At 44.1% G+C, this 21386-nt stretch overlaps 1 protein-coding gene across 1 annotated transcript in view; it reads left to right on the forward strand.

Moving 5' to 3' along the window:
• Positions 1-444: 444 nt before the first annotated feature.
• The window catches only part of LDLR (low density lipoprotein receptor), a 41698-nt gene continuing 20756 nt past the window's right edge, over positions 445-21386 (forward strand). Inside the window, exons 1-5 of the mRNA XM_081285783.1 lie at positions 445-646; positions 12612-12734; positions 14262-14384; positions 15737-16123; positions 20377-20499. Of these exons, the coding sequence (XP_081141909.1) occupies positions 577-646; positions 12612-12734; positions 14262-14384; positions 15737-16123; positions 20377-20499 (826 nt within the window). The 5' untranslated portion in view covers positions 445-576. The remainder of the gene's footprint in view (positions 647-12611; positions 12735-14261; positions 14385-15736; positions 16124-20376; positions 20500-21386) is intronic.

Below are 21386 nucleotides of genomic sequence, written 5' to 3' on the forward strand. Positions count from 1 at the left end.
AAACTATATGCAACTAAACTTAGAAATCCACAATTGCTAGAAAGGAAAAGGCAAATACAGAAAGGAGAGAAGAGGAAAGGAAGTTTCCAATATTTCTGTTTTCCTTTTGCGGCAGAAAGGAGATCCTCGTTAGACCATGGGAGCATTTCAAAGGATGAAGATTATTCTTTGGGAATGAAAAAGAAACGTGGCAGTTTCAAAAGTTGAGACATTTCAAGGAATCTTTCAAGAGACGCATTTCAACTGAGGGGGGGGGGATCTACTCTTCACCTAGGACTAAATCAAGCCCCTGTTTTGGAGCAGCTTTGAAAGAAATAGAATCCAAGTCAGGGTTTCACGGGTTAAAAAGCCGATGTCACATCGGCCGTTGGAAGCTCCTCCTCCGCAGTGAGGTGAAGAGTTTTGAAAATCACCCCACTGCAAACTCCTCCCCCTACTAGAAACCTCACATAGAAATGCTGCAAATGACTCTAGCCCCGCGTGTAGTCGCCGCTGAGCTGCTCGAAGCCTTGGTTTCCAGCAGGGATACTGAGGGGTGGTAGCCGGGCGGAGACACTGTAGGTGGACGCTGTGAACATGAAGACCGCCGACTGGGGGCTGCACTGGGCTGTCGCACTACTCTTCTTCGCTGCGGTGGGGGCTAAAGGTAAGGCTTGCTCCAGGATCCCCTGCGGGGTAAAGGCAGCCCACAGATCTCCGGGAACCTTTTGGTAATTTAGAAGTGAGGAGCGAAAGAGAATCACTCCTTGCTCGGGAGACTTGTGGGTACATGGCACAAGGATCCTCCCAAGCGGCTGGAGAGAATACTCTTGGGAGGGAGGAGCAAGGATTGCGGGAGTCACTGTAGGATCAGCGGAAACCTAGTTCGGCTTTCCAAGTCTCCGCCAGGGAAGGGGCCACCGCAAATTCCTCAGAGTGGGTGTAGGGACATCCAGTCCTAAATGTTGAGATTTCCATCCCTTATGCTTGGGGCGAGGGTGACTCGAAGCCCCCGCTGCCCAACTTGGAGGACTGGTATACTCTTCTCCTCTGCCCACAGGCAGTAGGGTCCAGATGGGCTTTGTGCCGGCTGGGACTGTGTAACCTCCCATGCTCCCAGCGCGGGATAGCCCAGGGGTACCGCCCCAAGCCCCGCCTCCAGGACCCACCCCCAGGCTTCCATTGGGCACAGTCTGAACAGGCGAGCCTCGAGCCACTCCCCTTGTCCAATGGGAGTCAGAGGCGGATGTGTGAGGCATGGCTTGTGAATACGCAGGGCGGGGCTGGCGTGGTACCCCGGGCAGGCTGAGTCCCTCCGAGGCTCCTGTCACAAAGGAGGCCACAAGTTCTGAAGCTGCTTCCGGGAGCATGGAAAGGACCGGCTGAACACGCCTGGGCAGAGGCTGCAGTTTCTTCTCCAGCTCCACCTTGTTCTTCACCTCCCCGTCAATTACACAGATGTGGCCCAGGCCACCTTTAGACCTCAGGGCTGAAATGTTACCTTAGAAACTCCCATTGCTCCTTGGTCCAAACCTGAGACTTGCAGCCAGGGCTGGACGGGGACCACACCCTTTAGGGTGGCCTCGTTTGGAAGTTTGGCCGAGCTGCCCATGTGGCGATTTTTCCTTTTAGGAGGGCAAGTTTGAATTTAGATTTGGTCAAGAGCCCAGTTGGTACAAGATCCCGAGTTACAGCTTTCTTAGATGGCTTTAAATTAGCTTCCTAGAGGCAGTCGGCGCTGCTTTAGGCAAGAGCTAAATGGTCTTTTTCCTACTCAGAACCGCTTAAGCCTATGAAAGGACAGGCAATGCCTGAGCAACCATATAGAAAAAAGTTTTTTTGTTTTACTGGCTGGCGTTTGGCTTCGGAGGGAGAATTCTGAATGTCTTGTCTTGAAATTCCCACTGTGACACACCCATTTCCGCTGGAAGAAGAAGGAAAGAGGATGCTTCAAAATAGCCAGCATGACTGTTGGGATATTTCAGCCACCTAGATGTATATACAGAATGGATAAAGCCAACTTCCTCAGCGTGCACCCGATTACCTTGTCCTTCACTCACTGATCCACTTTAGAAAATGTGGGCCAGTGAAGTCTTGAGCAAGACTAACATGAGTGGCTCAGTTTCATTTCCTCTCTGGTGGGCCAGGCTGAGGATCTGATGTCTTCTCTTCCCCAGGAGGCTGTTTCCCCAGACTTCAGAGAGCCCCATCATACTGTATGTTTTTAGTAGCCCTAAGGGCTCCAGCTAGCTTCCCAGCTGTCTTCAGAGCACTTCCTGATTCATTTCTTGTCAGTTTCCTTTAAGAATGGAAGTAGTTGGAATCCAAACTGCTTGCCTTCATTTAGCTAAAAATCAGATCGAGATCAGTCAACTATTGTGTGTGAGGTGTCTATAGGGTGATCTTTCTTGAAATTAAAACCTTTCTGGGAGAATTAGTTCCTTTTTCTTTCCAGGAAATTCCTGCTCTTATCTATAGGATTACACTTCTGATACAATCCAACTCTAGATGCTTCTGTTGCTTGGTGCTTTTATGAGCCTTTTGATGTCCCCTTTTCATATTAAGTACATTAACAACGTTCACACCCTTCCTGGATATCAAGCAAATGGCCTTTTGTTGCTAACTGACTCTGGAATTAAGCAGCCTTGAACAGTGACAGAGACAGGCTACCCTTCCCAAAAGGAACAGGTGACAAAATTTACCTGCCTTGGGGAAAAAGCATCCATGCACTGACCTGTCTTGTGGTTTTTCTTTGTTGGTGCTGGAAATGAAATCCAGGGCCTCTCCTTTTTTTTTTTTTTTATTTTTTATTTTCCTTCATTTTTTTAGTTGTCAATGGACTTTATTTTATTTTTATGTGGTGCTGAGACTCAAACCCAGGGCTTCACACATGCTAGGCAAGTGCTCAACTCCTAGGCTGAGCTACAACCCCAGCCCTAGTCTTGTTTTTGGTACTGAGGATGAAATCCAGGGCTGCTCTGCCACTGAGCTACCTTTCTGGCCCTTTTATATTTTTATTTTAAGAGTTTCGCTAAATTGCTGAGGCTAGTTTCAAACTTGCAATCCTCCTGTCTCAGCCTTCTGAATCGTTTTCCCCTTTTTTAGGAGACAGAGTTTTGCTATATTGTCCAGGTTGGCCCCTAACTCCTTGGCTCAAGTGATTTTTCCCACCTCAGCCTCCAGAGTAGCTGGGACCACCAGTGCATGACACACTGCTCAGTGGTCAATTGATTTCTCAATTTCTCATTTATTTTCAACTTGAGTTTGCGACTGTCAATGGATTTTGTTTTTTCAAGGAAACAATTGTATACACTATTTTGTTTTCTCCGCACCCCATGTGTTCAATAGCCTGGGAAAAACATCGAAAGCATTCACCACCTGATTTGTATGTGGGCATGAAAAGCAGAAATGTATGTTCTCCTTTTCTGTTTCGATAACTTTGTTTCTGGCTTGTCATTCATGACACGAGAGCGCTAAGTTTTGAGTCTAAGAGATGTTTTTTGTTTTTTTTTTTCAATGCTGGGGGTGGAACCAAGGGCTTTTTTTCATATATATATGAAAAAAAATATATATTTTTTTAGTTGTAGATGGACACTATATATATATATATATATATATATATATATTTAGTTGTAGATGGACACAATATCTTTATTTTATTTATTTTTATGTGGTGCTAAGGATCGAACCCAGTGCCTCATGCGTGCTAGGCAAGCACTCTACCACTGAGTGACAGCTCCAGCCAGGAAACTTTTTTTTTAAATTTGGTACCAGGAATCAAAACCAGGGGTACTTAACCACTGAGCCCCATCGCCAACCCATTTTTTTTTTAAAGTGAGAGAGGAGAGAGAGAGAGAGAGAGAATTTTTAATATTTATTTTTTATTTTTTTAGTTCTCGGTGGACACAACATCTTTGTTGGTATGTGGTGCTGAGGATCGCCAACCCTTTTTTAAAAATATATTTTATTTTGAGACAGGGTCTCACTAAGTCGCTTAGGGCCTTGCTAAGTTGCTGAGGCTGGCTTTGAACTCACAATCCTCCAGCCTCAGCCTCCTGAGCTGCTGGGATTAGAGGCATGTGCCACCATGCCTGGCCCTTAGATCTTTTTTTAAGGGAGGGTGCAGTGCTTAGAATATTGTAGGCATCCCTAGCATGAAGAAACAGAGATCTTGAGCACCTGTGCTAAAAATCTGAATTGTAGCTAGAGGAAGACTTGATGTCCAAGGAGGGGATTTTATTTTATTTATTTATTTTTTTGGTGGTACTGGGGATTGAAACCAGGGGTGCTGTACACCCCCAGCACTCCTTCCCCCGGACTCCTTAGTCTTTGAGACAGGATCTGGTATGTTGCTGAGGCTGGTCTTAAACTTATGATCCTCCTTCCTCAGCTCCTGAGTAGGTGGGCTAAAAGAAGTGTGCAACCACTCCCAGCTTCTTTCACTCTATAAGGGGCTTTTAGGTGTCAGTCCTTCAAATGGCACATTTAGTTTGTAACATGGTCCCTTATGCAAAGATAAGAGCAATGGATTGATGGTCACCAGAGCTGCTGTCGCCAGATGGGGTGACAGAAGCTCCTCCCCGAAGATCTTTATTACCAGTGCCCCGTGCCTGAACTTCCCTTTTTATTTATCAAGTCCTGGAATCCTAGTTGCTTTTTGCCCACTCTATGTGCGAGTGAGTCATTTCCTTCTTTGAGCCCGATCACTACTCAGCTATGAGTCAGTAGGGTGTGGGGTACATTGTAGCACCTCTAAGGGATTTATCCTGTTCAGATAAGTAATGGGGCAGTAGAATTATCAGTATCCTATAACCACAGCTGACTTCAGAACTCATTTGCTTCTCTCTTCCCTTTCTGTTTTCTACTCATTTTCCTATCATATGGCTCCCAACTGGGGCCACTCAGGACAGGCCTACTTGGAACTTACAGTTATCAAGTTCTTTTTATTCTTCTGAATCCTCCTTTATATCTCCCCATCATTACAACTTCATCCATCTTTCAGCCCTCCTCATGCCTCTCCTAATCTCACCTGGACTGCTTCCTAACTTCTGCCAGAGGCACAGAACTTGAATCTGGAAGATCTTGGAAGATCTTTTCTTTTCCCATACTGGGAATGGAATCCAGGGCCTTGCTCGTACTAAAATGTTCTCTACCACTGAGCTCCACCCCAGCCCTGTTTTTTGGTTTTTAATTGAGATACAATTGACATTATTAAGTGGACAGATATTAAGTGACCAGTTACATGAGTTTTTATCATTCGCTACATCCATGAACCACACATCTACCATGAGGATACAAAATACTTCTAGCCTCCCAGAAAGTTCCATTGTGCCCTTTTCCAGCAAAATCACTCCTCCCACAACACACACATCTCAGAAACAACCACTAATTTGATTTCTGGGATTAGAAAATTAGTTTTGCCTATAAAAGAATGGGACATAAATGCAGAGTATGTACTCTGGAGCAAAAGAAGTCAGAGACAACATAAGGTTTTGGGGATCTGTGTTGATTTGTGTGATAACCCTTTGGCTCTTATTTCTGAGTAATACACCATTAGATAAATATGTTGGAGGAGTCACATTATTATGATTTTACACATACATCTATATAGATCTCTCTCTCTTTTTTTTTTTTTTTTTTTGAGGCAGTCTCCCTGGGTTGCTTACAGCCTCATGCCTCACGAAGTTGCTGAGGCTGGCATCGAACCTGCATGATCCTCTAGCGTCTGCCTCCTAAGCCATGGGGATTACAGGAGTGTGCCACCATGCCCAGCCTGTACTGTATCTCTGCTTTTTTCTAAATTTTATTTATTTATTTATTTTTCCTGGTGCCAGTGATTGAATTCAAGGATGCTTAACCACTGAGTCACATTCCCAGCACTTTTTTTTTTTTTCCAATTTTGAGACAGGGTCTCACTAGGTTGCTTACAGCCTAACTAAGTTGCTGGCTTTGAAACTGCAAACCTCCTGCCTGAGCCTTCTGAGTTGCTGGGATTACAGGTGTGAGCCACCATGGCTGGCTTATTTATTTTTATGTGGTGCTAAGGATGGAACCCAGTATTTATTTATTTATTGGTACTGGGGACTAAACTCAGAGACCCTTGGCCACTGAGCCACATCCCACCCCTATTTTGTATTTTATTTAGAAATAGGGTCTCAATGAGTTGCTGAGCACCTTGCTTTTGCTGAGGCTGGCTTTGAACTTGTGCTCCTCCTGCCTCAGCCTTCCTAGCTGCTGAGATTATAGGCATGTGCCACCATACCTGGTTTATTTAATTTTATGTGATTCTGAGGACCAAATCCAGTGCCTCACACATGCTAGCCAGCACTCCACCATTGTGCTACAACCTCAGCCCTCTATATCTCTGCTTTTAAGTTGATGTTTATTATGTCAGCATCTGGGTGGGGTTCCTTTTTTGTTCTGTTCTTTTAATCCCCATGATACCCTCTGGGAAATAGGAACCACTGTTCTCACCCATTTCACAGATGAAGAAATTGAGGCCCAGCAAGGTTAAGTCAGTTACCCAAGCTTTTCTAGTTAAATAGCATGGAAAGCTAATTAAACCCAGGGCTGTCTAAGCACCTTATGACAGTGCCTCTCAGAGAATCTATAAAAATCCTGAGTGAGCTATCAGTGCAGAATGGATAAAGGGGCAGATATTTCTTATATGGATCCTTGTACCAGATATGTAAATCAGATGTCTCTGTCTGTCCATGTGTATTTGAAAATTCAAATAAATGCACAAATACATACATACATAGAGAAGTAAATCTAAAGAATAGTCTTTTAAAAATCACTTTTTGTGTGTGTTAGGGATTAAACTCAGGGCCTTATGCATTTATAAAGAAATCAAAATATACCAAAAAGAACTAAATATTAGTTTAATTTTGATTCACAGATTTTTAGGCAGTGAAAGAATACTCATCTGGAAGTTTGGAGTTTATATAAGTAAACCAGGGTATGGTAATACCGTATAATGGGGGCCTGGACTAGATTCCCCAGACCACAAACAAAACAAAGGAATAAAGTCTAACAACGTGGTGGTGTCCAGTTCTCTAAGAAGGTGATTCTTCCACTAGATCATCCCCAACCCTAAACCCAAGGTCAAGGTTGAATGAGATGTTCAAGGGCATCCTGAGGTCTCCTGCCTCAGCCTAATGGTTAAAACTACCAAAGGCAACCAACCAAAACAGCTGACAGCAAGGAGGGCTAAAGTCAGAGACAAGCACTGACCTACCTCTAGGTTCTCCTGTGCGATTTTTTTTTTCTTTTTTGGTACCAAGGATTGAACTCAGGGGTACTTAACCAGAGCCACATCCCGAGCCCTTTTTTGTATTTTGAGACAGGGTCTGACTGAGTTGCTTAGCGCCTTGCTAAACTGCTGAGGCTGGTTTTGAAATCGCCAGCCTCCTGCCTCAGCCTCCTGCCTCAGCCTCCCAAACTGCTGGGATTACAGGCATGCGCCACTGCACCCAGCCACCTGTGCGATTTCTTTTTCTTTTTCTTTCTTTTCTTTTCTTTTCTTTCTTTTTTTTTTTTTAAGGTTCAAGAATAAAGCATTCTTAAAACCAAACACTCCTAAAGCCCCGTTGCCGTGATTTCCTATGCGACACCCAGATATAGCGGATTACTGGGAACTACTACAAACTTCTGCACCTGGCTTTTCCCGGCATAGTACGTTGTGGGCCGCAGTGTCCCATGGTGGATGACTGACGTCACCCTTTCGATGGCTGTGGAGGAGTCACATTACCATATATTTTACTTGGATATCCATGTAGATATTCTATATATTAAAATATATTGTACATAAAGGAAAATTATTTAGCTCACGGTTCTGAAGGTTGAAAGGCCAGCACAGGACCGCCTCAACCTGCCCCGGCCTCGCGCAGCGAGGAAAAAGCTGAAAGGCAAAGTGCACACACTGCGCATGCGGAGGGGAGAAGCCTGGGGGGCAGCTTGCTTTATAACCGCCGGCTCCCGTAACTGATCCAGTCTCGCGAGAACTGCGTGACTCCCTCTCACCAGCCCGATGGCTTCAAAGTCCCTCTAGTTCTCACATCCACACACCGGGAGACTTTTTTCTCTTCCTTTCTTCCTTTCCTTTCCTTTTTTTTTTTTTTTTTTGGTACAGAAAATTGAATTCAGTGTTGCTTTGTCACAGAACTACATTCCCTGATTTCACTTGATTTTCTTTAAAAAAATTTTTTTTTAAATATCTATTTTCTAGTTGTAGTTGGACACAATACCTTGATTTTATTTATTTATTTTTATGTGGTACTAAGGTTTGAACCCAGTGCCTCACACATGCTAGGCAAGTGTTCTGCCACTGAGCTACAGCCCCAGCCCCAGCCCCTGATTTTACTTACTTTTTAAATTATTATTTTTTTTAGTTGTCAATGGGCCTTTATTTTATTTATTTATTTATATGCGGTGCTGAGAATCCAACCCAGTGTTTCATACATGCTAGGCAAGTGCTATACCATTGAGCTACAACCCCAACCCTGGTTTTTTTTTTTTAATTTTGACACAGGGTCTGGTTAAGTTGCCTGGGCTGACCTCTACTTGCTATCATTGGCTGGCCGCAGCGTCCTAGTTGCTGGGAGGGAAATTCCAATATGAATTTGGATGGATTGAATCATAGTCAAATCATATCCTATATTACATATATCTACGTAGAGATCTATAAAACATAAAATATCTATAAAATATATATGTATGCCTATATAATATGTAATATCCATATAAATGCATGTAAATCTATTATATATGTAATAGATACATAGGTATAAATATAAGTGTGAATCTGTATTACAAATATTTAACAGACGTGGAAATGTAAATGTGTGTGTAATGTGATATTTTAATGATAGCCATATAATAGATGTATGGTTATAAACATAGATATAAGTAAATCTATATAATATTCTATAGGTGCTCTGTATTTCATATATACTATGCTTACATATGTATATAATGATGTCTATAGATAGACTTTTTCCCTGCAGTGCTGCAGATGGAATCCACAGCTTTGTGCATGCTGGGCAGTTGTTCTGCCACTGAGCTCTGCTTCTAACCCACTAGAGATACCTTTCACATTAGGTTATATTTTAATTATCTATTGCAGCATAACAAGTTCCTCCAAAAATTAGTGCCTTAAAACAACACATTACCGTCAGGTGTGGTGGTGCACATTTATAATCCCAGCAACTATGGAGACTGAAGCAGGAAGATGGCAAGTTTGAGGCCAGCCTGGGCAACTTAGTGAGACCCTGTCTCAAAAGAAAGAAAAGAAAGAAAGAAAAGAAAAAGAAACTGGCAGTGTAGCTCAGTGATAAACCCCCAATTTATCAATCAAACAACAACAACAAAAATAAAGACATTATTGTTTCATTGTTTCTGTAGGTCAGAAATTTGGAAGCAGCATTGCTAAATGGTTGTAGCATGGGGAATTTCACCAAGTTGCTGTTAAAATGCACTGCAAAAACCATATTTGCAGGGGCTGTAGGTATAGGAAGGCTTGGCTAGGGTTGAAGGACCACCTAGTGGCTTTATTTACTGGTTGTATGGACCTCTCCCTGGGGCTGCTTGAGTGACCTCATGACAAGCAGCTGACATCCCGTGCAGTAAGAGATGCAAGAAGCTACAGTGCCTTTAGTGTCCTAGGCTCTGAAATGACTCCCTGCTGCAGTCTGGCTGGGCACAAATCATGAGCCACTGAAGCAGGAACAAACTTTATTTCTGAACTCCACCAGCACTCTCCACACATGCTCCCCGGGAATCCTCCCGAACGCCATGTGGCTTGTCCAGGAACCAGCAACCAGAAATATCTCCTCCTGAAATCCCTCCTCCTGCACTACCCCAACCAATGGGAACTCTCCAGGAATCTCCACGAGAACTCCAAAAGTAACGGCGGAGGCCTTGCCTGTCAACCATTACTGTTGGCAAAATGCCAGGGGCCATTCCGACTGTGGCTCTCAGCAACTCCCCATCACCTTCATTTTTCCTATTTGGTAGAAGCAAGTCCCTCAATGTCTAGTACACACTCCTGAAGAAAAGCATCAGCCCTCACCTTTCAAAGGGAGCACCACTGAATTTGCAATAGTATTTTCAAATTACAGCCAGTTCTTCCTTCTTTTCACTATTATATAAAGGAAGGATTCACTGGGCATCCTTGAACTTACTATCTATGTGCATATGTGTTAGTATTTCTGCAGAATCATAAGGATTTACTTGGCATTTTAAATTTTGATAGATTCTGTCCTATTACCCTTTCAAGTGTGGAAGAGCAGCCCTTTTATCCAAGTCAGGTGATGAACCAGGCCATGATTTTTCTTTTCTCTTTTCTTCTCTTCCTTTTTGGTGCTAGGAATAGGAACCCAGGCTTCATGTATGCTAAGCGCTTGTTCTACCACTGAGGCACCCCTGCTTTCCTAGGTCATGATTCTGTGCATACCTGTTGAATGCAGTGATTGTGTCCATGTCAGGAATTGGGCTGAGACTGCATCATGCTGCAAGAAAGACAATAACATCCCTTATTCTCAAAAAAAAAAAATTTTTTTTTTTTTTTTGGTGGTGCTGGAGATTGAACCCAGTGCATGCGAGGGAAGACTCTACCAACTGAACTGTATCCCCAACCCTCCTCAAAGAGTTTTAATTGTGGGCTGTGAGATACATAAGTACAGAGATCTTTTCTACATAATGTGGTAGGGTGAGAAAAAAAATATACTTGGAGGTCATGGTCCTAACCCAGTTTTTTATTGTAGCAGGTTAGCATCCATGTTGACCTGAACAAACAATGGGGGTTAACTGAGCAAAGGAGGAGGGGAAGTGCCTCAGAAGGGACCACAGTGGGGTTTGAAGTTGTAAAACATTTAGGTGAACCAGCATCAGAACTGGTGACGCTGCACTTTCCATGCAGTTCTGTGAAAGGAAGGACCTTCCTTGATGTTGCCATTGTTGGTGCTGAGGGCCAGGTAGAGGGGTGAAATCTTGTGACCTCCTGGCATCTCTCTCTTGCTGGCAGAGGAAGTTTCTGACTGGTAATTTACAGATCTGCAGGTGGATGTGTCTGAGAGGAACTGAGACGGGAGGAGGAAGTACTGGCCACAGATTCATGGCCTGGAAAGATGTATTGGGCAAGTTCTTTCTGTTTCTTTGGGGCAGTGGGTTATCTTCATCTGAAAATGGCTCTGAATCTTGGTAGAAACCACAATTCTTTATTTTAGCCAAGGATGTGCCTTGAGCCTTGGTCCCAAGGTCTTGTGTTCACATAGCTTCCCCTAAAGACTTCTTTTTCCCAAATGGTCCATGGTCCTATATCTTAGATATATAAATATATGAATTTTTTTTTTTTTTTTTTGGTATGGGTATGGACTGAGCACTACGGTCCTTTATTTTTTTGTAGTTATAGATGGACAGAATGCCTTTTTAATTTTATTTGTTTATTTTTATTTGGCGCTAAGGATTGGAGCCAGTGCTTCCAACAAGGTAGGCAAGTGCTCTTCCACTGAGTTACAGTCCCAACCCGCTCCTTCCTTTTTTTTATTTTTAATTTTGAGTATTGCTAAGTTGCACAGGCTGGCAACTCGAACTTGGATCCTCCTGCCTCAGCGTCCCAAGTAGCTAGGGTTATAGGTGTGCACCACCACACCTAGCTAAATCAAAACTATATGCAGATATTAGCATTTTGGTCTCTTTTTTAATATACAAACATCATATACTTGGGGAAATTTCCTGGGTATTTACAATGTCTTCGCTTTTGTCTAAAAATTCAAGTTTTTACTTTCCTATGGAAGTTTATTTTATTTTATTTTTGGTACCAGGGATTGAACCCAGGGGGCAATTAAACACTGAGCTACATCCCCAGCCCTTTTTTAATTAATTTAATTAAATTTATTTATTTTGGTGCCAGGGATTGAGCCCAGGGGTGCTTAACTCCTGAGATACATCCCAGCCTGTTTTATATTTTATTTAGAGACAGGGTTTTGCTAGGTTGCTTAGAGCCTTACTAAATTGCCCAAGCTGAACTTAATCTCGAGATCCTCCTGCCTCAGCCTCCCAAGCCACTGAGATTACAGGCGCGTACCACCACACCTAGCTAATTTCTTTATTGCTGTGCACAGAAGTTCTTTTTTTTTTTTTTTTTTTTTTTTTTTTTTAGAGAGAGTGAGAGAGGAGAGAGAGAGAGAGAGAGAGAGAGAGAATTTTTAATATTTATTTTTTAGTTCTCGGCGGACACAACATCTTTGTTGGTATGTGGTGCTGAGGATCGAACCCGGGCCGCACGCATGCCAGGAGAGCGCGCTACCGCTTGAGCCACATCCCCAGCCCAAGAAGTTCTAATATTTTGCTCCTATATCTCAGTGGATCTGTACTTTGCATTCAATGGCCAGGGTGTCAGAACCTTCAATGTGATTGGCAAAATCAAAAGAAAGAGTTTATTCAGTGCATCCTCCACTGTCCTTGGGGTTTTGATATTTCATTCTGTTTAATTTCCTGGGAATTGGACTGTGATGGATGGGATTACATTTCTGTTTCATTCTTTGGTTGATAGGAAACAGAAATTCGAAATGTGGTCAGTTTCCAATTCTAGTATTGAGCAACTTTCTTCTTCCCCTTTTCTTCTCTCACAGTGGAAGGCAAGTGTGGGAGAAACGAGTTTCAATGTCTGGATGGAAAATGCATCTCCTACAAGTGGGTCTGTGACGGCAGCCCCGAGTGCCAGGATGGCTCCGACGAGTCCCAGGAGACATGCAGTGAGTTCCTTTGAGTATGCCCCGCCATCTACCCCGACTCCATCACTGAGCTACATCCCAGCCCCTCCTGACTCTTTTTAATAATGACCTGTACAAAAGTGGCCAAGTGAATGAATGAACCACAAATTAGGAGATGGGGAGAGATATTCCAGGTTGAGCATCCTTTATCCAAAAATCCATGATTTGAAATCCTTCAAAATCCAACCTTTATTGTTATTATTAGGTACTGGGGATTGAACCTGGAAATACTATATCCCCAGCCTTTTTTTTTTTTTTTTTTTTTGGTACCAGGGACTAAACTCATGGGTACTTAACCACTGAGCCATATTCCCAGACCTTTTTTGTATTTTACTGAGACACATGTCTCACTGAGGTGTTTAGGGCCTCAATGAATTGCTGAGACTGGCCTTGAACTTGTGATCTCCCTACTTCAGTCTCCTAAATTGGTAGGATTACAGGTGTGTACCACCTTGCCCAGCAAAATCCAAAACTTTTTGGGTGTTGATATATAAGTGGAAAATTCCACACTTGACCTCATGTGAAGGGTCACAGTCAAAACACAGGTGCTCTGGGCTGGGGATGTGGCTCAAGCGGTAGTGCGCTCGCCTGGCATGCGTGCGGCCCGGGTTCGATCCTCAGCACCACATACCAACAAAGATGTTGTGTCCGCCGAGAACTAAAAAATAAATATTAAAAATTCTCTCTCTCGCTCTCTCTCTCTCTCTCTCTCTCCCCTCTCTCACTCTTTAAAAAAAACAAACAAATAGGTGCTTTAAAGATAGTATATAGAATTACCTGCATATAAGGTGTGCATATAAAGTGTACGTGGAAACATCAATGAATTTCCTTAGACTTGGGTCCCATCCCCAAGACATCTCATTATATGTATGCAAATATTACAAAACCCCAAATCTGAAACTCTTCTGATTCGAAGCATTTCAGATAAAGGCTCCTCAGCTTGTACTAGAATTTTCTTCCTTTTTTTTTTTTTTTTTTTTTTTTTAATGTGTGTGGTGCCAGGTTGAAACCCAGGGCCTCGTGCCTGCTAACTAAACGCTCTACCAGTGAGTGCTACCTCAGCCTCTCTGGCCATATCTTTATTGAGGTAAATTTCCCCTAATATAAAGCGAATAGCTCAGAATCGTTAATGCCTTCACAGTGCTGCTCAGCCACCTCTAGCTCCTGCAAAACCTTTGCATCACCCAATGTCTAATTTTTAAAAAATATTTATTTTTTAGTAGTAGTTGGACACAATACCTTTATTTTGTTTATTTATTTTTATGTGGTGCTAAGGATCGAACCAGGGCCTCACACGTCCTAGGCGAGCACTCTACTGCTGAGCCACAACCCCAGCCCCTCAATGTCTAATTTTTAACAAATACCATTACATGATCTTCGTTTTGACCTATAAAGTTAGGGTTGGCCTCCACTTTCTGAAAAGTTCTGGAGTTTTCTTTGACAAAGGTGGGCCTTGGGACACCAGCTGATCTGCATTCGAGTTAGGGTTTAATCTTCTTTCTCCCTTAGTGTCCGTCACCTGCAAATCGGGGGACTTCAACTGTGGGGGCCGTGTCAACCGCTGCATTCCTAACTCTTGGAGATGCGATGGCCAAGTGGACTGTGAGAATGGCTCAGACGAGCAAAACTGTCGTAAGTGTGTCCCAGTAGCTTGCCCACCCCAGGCCATTTGTGTGTGACAGGTCCAGCCTGTGCCAGAGCCTACCAGGGCCCTGGGGAGTGGGAAATGGACAAACGTTGTTCCCCAAGGGGTTGTATCTCACCTCTCAAATTCCACTGTGACAAGGAGCACTGCAGTGGAGGAGAGAGTGCCTGTCCCAGGGTTGCCAAGCACCCTCAGGCTGTTCTTTTTTGAGGGGGGACCCAGGATTGAACTCAGTGGCTCCTAACCACTGAGCCACATCCCCAGCCCTTTTTTGTATTTTATTTAGAGACAGGGTCTCATAGAGTGCTTAGGGCCCTGCTAAGTTGCTGAAGCTGGCTTTGAACTCGTGATCCTCCTCCCTTAGCCTCCTGAGCCTGGGATTACAGGTGTGCACCACCATGCCCAGCTTCAGGCTGTTCTTGATGAGTGCCTGCCACCTGGCCCATGCAGCTGTGAGCCACCATGACCACTGCCAGCCACCCTGTGAGGCTGAGCTCAGTTATTCATGACAGTATACCTCATATTATAAAATAACATTATATGTAATAAAATAATCTTATAAACATATTTTATTTCTCATAAAATAAAATAATGTAACAACATGATTTTTATGAATTTTATATAAATTTATATTATCAATTAGGAAATAATGTATAACATATGATAATTCTAAAATATTATGAAATAATATTTTGAAATGATAAAGATATTATGAAATAATAAAAATGTACTATATTAAAAGGAATTTAAAGCTTACAAGAGCTAGGCTGTGGCTAGTGGTAGAGCCCCATCCTTCCACAGGTGAGGCCCTCAATGGGATCTCCTCCAGCTGCACACACACAGAGGAGAAACAAAACTTATGGGTTGTTTATTTCTGGATTTTCCATTATATATGTGTATTATATATGTGTGTGGGGATATATATATATATAATTTTTTTTTGGTACCAGGGATTAAACTTGGTGGCACTCAATCCCTGAGTCACAGCCCCAGCCCTATTTTGGGTTTTATTTAGGGACAGGGTCTCACTGAGTTGCTTAGCCCTCGCTGTTGCTGAGGCTGGCTTTACACTGGCCATCCTCCTGCCTCAGCCTCCCGAGCTGCTGGTCTATTTAATATTTTTAGGCTAGACTCAGTGCCAGGCACTGGAACTGTGGAAAGTGAGGCCGTGGATCAGGGACAGGCCTGCTGTAGGCTTATTTCTTGTTTTTTGGTGCCTGGGATCAGACCCAGGGCTGCTCACAATGCCACAGAGCGTGGTGGGGCCTGCGCTCACCACCCGGTGCCCCTCCAGGTCTCAGCTAACTGCACTGTGGCCGCCTCCCGTCTGTCTCCGCAGCTGCCAAGACCTGCTCCCAGGATGAGTTCCGCTGCCACGACGGCAAGTGCATCTCGCAGAATTTTGTCTGTGACGGGGACCGGGACTGCTTGGACGGCTCGGACGAGGGCTCCTGCCCGGTGACCACCTGCGGCCCCGCCAGCTTCCGCTGCAACAGCTCCGCCTGCATCCCGGAGCTGTGGGCCTGCGACGGGGACCCCGACTGCGAGGACGCCTCAGACGAGTGGCCTCAGCGCTGCGGGGGCCGCGACACGTCCAGCCCCCAGCGGGACTCCGGCCCCTGTTCCTCCCTTGAGTTCCACTGTGGCAGCGGCGAGTGTATCCACGGCAGCTGGAGGTGCGACGGCGGCCCTGACTGCAAGGACAAGTCCGACGAGGAGAACTGCAGTATGTGTGCAGAGGGTCTTGTCACTGTCCCCTGGGGGGGGGGGGGGGGCTGCTGGTAGCTGTGGGTGCTTAATCATTTTGAATTCCCCAGCCAGAAAGTTGGTTCTATTTCTTTTTTTGTTTTTCGTTTTGGTGGTACTGGAGGTGACCCAGGGCTTTGCCTGTGGCAGGCGAGCACTTGACCCCGAGCTCCCTCCCTAGCCCGAGTTGGTTCTGTGCTGCTTCTTGTGGTCATACTGATCCCATCAAGGAGGAAGCAGCCCCCAGAGCAGACTTGTCTTTTATGTTTTTGTGGTACCAGGGATTGACCTGAGGGGCACCTAACCATTGAGCCACATCCCCAGCCCTTTTTTGTATTTTATTTAGAGACAGGCTTTGAGTTGCTTAGCACCTCAATAAGTTGCTAAGGCTGGCTTTGAACTCACAATCCTCCTGCCTTAGCCTCTGAGTCACTGGGATTACAAGTGTGCCCTACGGTGCCCAGCCTTTTAAAATTTTTTAAATTTAAGACAGGATCTCACTAAGCTTCTGAAATTTCAAAGTTGTAATCCTTCTGCCTCAGCCTCCCAAGTAGCTGGGGTTACAGGCATGCAAATCTTTTTTTGAAAGGGGAGTATGCTAGTTCATTTGGGTTACTATAACAAAATACCTGAGGCTGGGAACTTTATAAATGAAAAAGTTTATTTAATGCAGTTCTGAGAACTTAAGGCATTGGCATCAGCTTGGCAGATGGCACAAGGAGTGTGTATAAGAGGGAGAGATTACAGGTGAGGCAGGAAGTCAGAGACAAAGAAGAGGCTAGTGATGCTCTCTCACTCTGCACCAAGTCTGTTTTTTTTATATTAATTAATTAATTTTGGGCTGGGGATGTGGCTCAAGCGGTAGCGCGCTCGCCTGGCATGCGTGCGGCCCGGGTTCGATCCTCAGCACCACATACCAACAAAGATGTTGTGTCCGCCGAGAACTAAAAAATAAATATTAAAAATTCTCTCTCTCTCTCTCTCTCTCTCTCTCTCTCTCTCTCTCTTTAAAAAAAAATTAATTAATTTTACAGTATTTTAGATGTATTTTGACATATACTACACAAATGGAGCACAGCTTCTCATTCCTCTGGCTGAACAGGGTGCAGAGTTGTTCCAATACTGTAATCATACATGTATATTCAGTAATAATGTCTGTCTCTTTCTATCGTCCTTCTCATCCCCACAGCCCCACTCTTCCCTTCCCTCCCTTCTACACAAAGTTTCTTCATTATTTCATATCCCCTCGCCCCACTATGGATCAGCTTCTGCTTATTAGAGAAAGACATTCTGTTTTAGGGTTTTTTGGGACTGGCTTATTTCACTTAGCATGATATGCTCTAGTTCTGTTTACCTGCAAATGCCTTAATTTCATTTTCTTTAAGGCTGAGTAATATTTCATTGTGTGTATGTACCACATTTTCTTTCTTTCTTACCTTTTTCTTGTACTTTTTGTATTTAAAAAAATATTTTTTAGTTCTAGATGGACACAATACCTTTATTTATCTTTAGGTGGTACTGAGGAGCAAACCCAGGACCCCATATAAGCTAGGCAAGCACTGAGCCACAACCGTAGTCCTGTTTTTGTTTGTTTGTTTATTTATTTATTTATTTATGTGGTGCTGAGGATAAAACTCAGTTTTTCACATGGGCTAGGCAAGCACCTTACCACTGAGCCACAACCCCAGCCCCCCACATTTTCTTTTTCCATTTCTCCATTCCTCTGTTGAAGGGCATCTAGATTGGTTCCATAGTTGAGCTATCGTGAATTGAGCTGCTGTAAACATTGATGTCGCTGTGTCACTGTAGTATGCTGATTTTGAGTTCTTTGGGTATAAACTGAGGAGTGGGACAGCTGGGTCAGATGGTAGTTCCATTCCAAGTCTTCTAAGGAATCTCCATACTGCTTTCCATAGTGATTTATACCCCATCTCTTTTTTTGGGGGGGGGGGCGGCCAGGGGTGCTGGGGATTGAACCCTTGGCCTTGTGAATGCAAGGCAAGCACTCTAACAACTGAGCTACAGCCCCAGCCCTATACCCCAGCTCTTAGAGGTTCCACCACACTGGGTTCAAGCTTCCAGCACAGTAACCCACGGGAGACAGACCACATGCAGAACACCACAGGAAGCGAGCTGCAAGTTGCAGTATTATTGACCCAGAAAGAATCCTGGGTTTCAGGCCTGGTTGGTAACAACTAAGCTTTGTGACCTTTGGCTGAGCACTTGACTTCACTATGCACTGGTTGCACCTGATAGGGTTGGGCAACTGTATTGATCTTATAGGCTTTGATTAGGTTCCAGGGCCACCAAGTGCAACTTTCTGCAGTGGTAGCAATATCCCAGGACCCTGCATGGCCAGTGTGGCATGTTCCCCTGGCGAACAGAATTTTGAACTTTACTGAATTTTGTTTTTTAATATATAAGTTGCTGATAGACTTTATTTTTCCTTATTTATATGTGGTGCTGAGAATTGAACCCAGTGCCTCACACATGCTAGGCAAGCACTCTACCATTGAGCCACAACCCCAGCCCAACTTTACTGAATTTTAAGTAATTAAAAGTTAAATAGCTACACGTGGTCAGTGGTTTGTGTGTTGGAGAGTTCAGATAAAAAACGTGACTCTGGATCTAGCTCAGTGTTTTGGTTCCTTAAACACGTTGGTTAGCTCCACTGTGTATCCAGAAGATGACTTCGTTTTTCTGGGGGTTTTCGTACCTACGCTCAGATACACAGTGGTGTTCAGAGTTAAGCACTGTGTGGGTGTGGCTATGATGTTTGGTTTTGTTGGTGCCGAGCATTGAACCCAGGGCCTTGTGCAGGCTAAACGAGTCCAGAGCTTCACCCCCAGCCCTACACTGGTTTTTAAAGTCACATTTTATGAAATGATCGATAGCATTCTGTGTGATTTATTGTAAAACTTGACAGAAACTCATTTGTCCCCCATAATTCATGAGCAGGCTTCCTCCACCCCTCATTACAGATGGGGAAACCTTGGCATAGAATGGCCATTTAACCTTACCCTGAATTCAGACCATAAAAGCCAAAATCTCCTTTTCAACCATTTCGGCCATCAGGTTTATGTTCTGATATAGGCACATTCAGGCTTGCTTTTTTTTTTTTTTTCTTAATGCAAAGATATACTGTGAGTTAAAAATGAGAGTTCTGGCTGGGTGCACTGGCACACACCTGTAATCCCAGCTGTATAGGAGGCTGAGATGGGGATCCCAAGTTTGAGGTCAGCCTCAGCAACTTAGCAAGACTGTGTTCCAAAGTAAAATAAAGTGTGGGGTGTAGCTCAGTGGCAGAGCACTTGCCTAGTATGTGTAAGGCCTCAGGTTGAAACCCCAGTATCTCTCCCCAAAAGTTTAATTTATAAGTTATACAGAGGAAAAGATTAACAATAATAGCTAATAATAGAATAACTATTATATAGTAGCAAAATTGACACCATCACCAGTCTAGTACTCTGGGAGCATTATTCAGGAAAATAAGGATTAGTTGAATAAGAACATTGCAGTACTGTGACAGTTGATCTGATAACCGAGGTAGCTGTTTAGAGACCATCAGGCTAGTAGCATATACGGCATGGATACACTGGAAAAAAAGATGGCTCACTTCCTGGGCTAGGTACTATGGGATGGCACAAGGCTTCATTGTGATACTCAGGGCACAATTTAAACCTAAATAATTGTTGATACTTATAATTTTTCCATTAATATATTATTTATTTGTTTAATAGTTCTAATCAGTTATACATGACTGTAGAAAGCTTCTTCCATTCATCGGACACAAATGGAGGAGAATTTTGCACTTCTGTGTGAAGTAGAGTCACACCATTTGTGCAATCATACATGTAACTAGGGTGATGATGTCCGCCTCACTCCACCATCTTTCCTACCCCTTTTCCATCTCCCCCCTCCCCTTTGCACCATCCAGAGTTTCTCCAATTTATCCCATGCCCCACCCCCCATATGGATTAGGATCCACTTATCACAGAAAACATTCGGCCCCTGGTGTTTTGAGATGATCTTCTCTGCAGATGCCATAATTTTATTCTCTTTTAATGCTGAGTAATATTCCCTTGTGTATGTGTGCCATTGATATTTTGAGACTGCAGTTGAACGTGTGGCTGAAACTGTTGAAAGGAGAACTCTGGACAAAGGCAGAGCACTGTGTTTCTTTTTCTCCAGTTGCCCCTCCTTGGAAAATCAGAACATTCTTTTCTTTCTTAGCTGTGGCCACCTGCCGCCCTGATGAATTCCAGTGCTCCGATGGGACCTGCATCCATGGTAGCCGGCAGTGTGACAGGGAGCATGACTGCAAGGACATGAGTGATGAAGTTGGCTGCATCAATGGTGAGCCGAGCCCTGGTTTCCTGTTAGCATCTTTCAGTGCTTTGCTGTTTGTAAATGTTGGGGGACTGTGGGTCTTAGATGAGGGAGGGCACCCACCTGCTCACTGCACTAGCTGTGGGTTGTTGGGCAAGTGGCCTGATCCTCCTTACCCTCACCTCCGCTGATCTGGAAAATGTGCATAAGGATAGCTGTGACTTCAGGACCCCATGCGCACAGACCTCTGTCTCTGAGATCACAGTTGTATGTAAGATCCAATTTCAGCTGGCTGCGATGGTGCACGCCTGTCATCCCAGCGGCTCGGGAGGCTGAGGCAAGAGGATCGTGAGTTCAAAGCCAGCCTCAGCCACTTAGTGAGGCCCCAAGCAACTCAGCAAGACCCTGTCTTTAAATAAAACACAAAATAGGGCTGAGGATGTGGCTCAGTAGCCGAGTGCCCCCGAGTTCAGACCCCAGTGCCCGCCCATCCCCCAAAATAAAAAGATCCAATTTCACTTGTGAAGCCCTTCCCTGTATTCACGAGGTGGCTCTCCTCCTGGAAATGCCCTCAGGAGACAACTGTGTCCTGCACTAGGCTCTGCAGTGGGCCCTGAGCACCAGGGAGCAAGACACTGGGTGCCACATAAGATCCCTCAGTGTGAGGTTCTTTTTTTTTTTTTTATTTATAGCAAGATGCACACCGTACATAATGAGCATCTCAGGCTTGTTTTTGTTCTGTTGTGCTGCAGATTGAACGTAGGGCCGTGGCACACGCCAAGCAAGCACGTAGGTATTTCTAACTGTGCAGCTCGGTGACATTAAATACATTCACATGGTTATGCAGCCATCATCACTGTCCATCCCCAACGCTCTTTTCATCTCGCAAAACTGAAACTCTGTCCCCATTAATC

Source organism: Spermophilus citellus (genome assembly GCF_964194105.1).
Source record: "Spermophilus citellus genome assembly, chromosome: 3".
Classification (NCBI taxonomy): domain Eukaryota; kingdom Metazoa; phylum Chordata; class Mammalia; order Rodentia; family Sciuridae; genus Spermophilus; species Spermophilus citellus.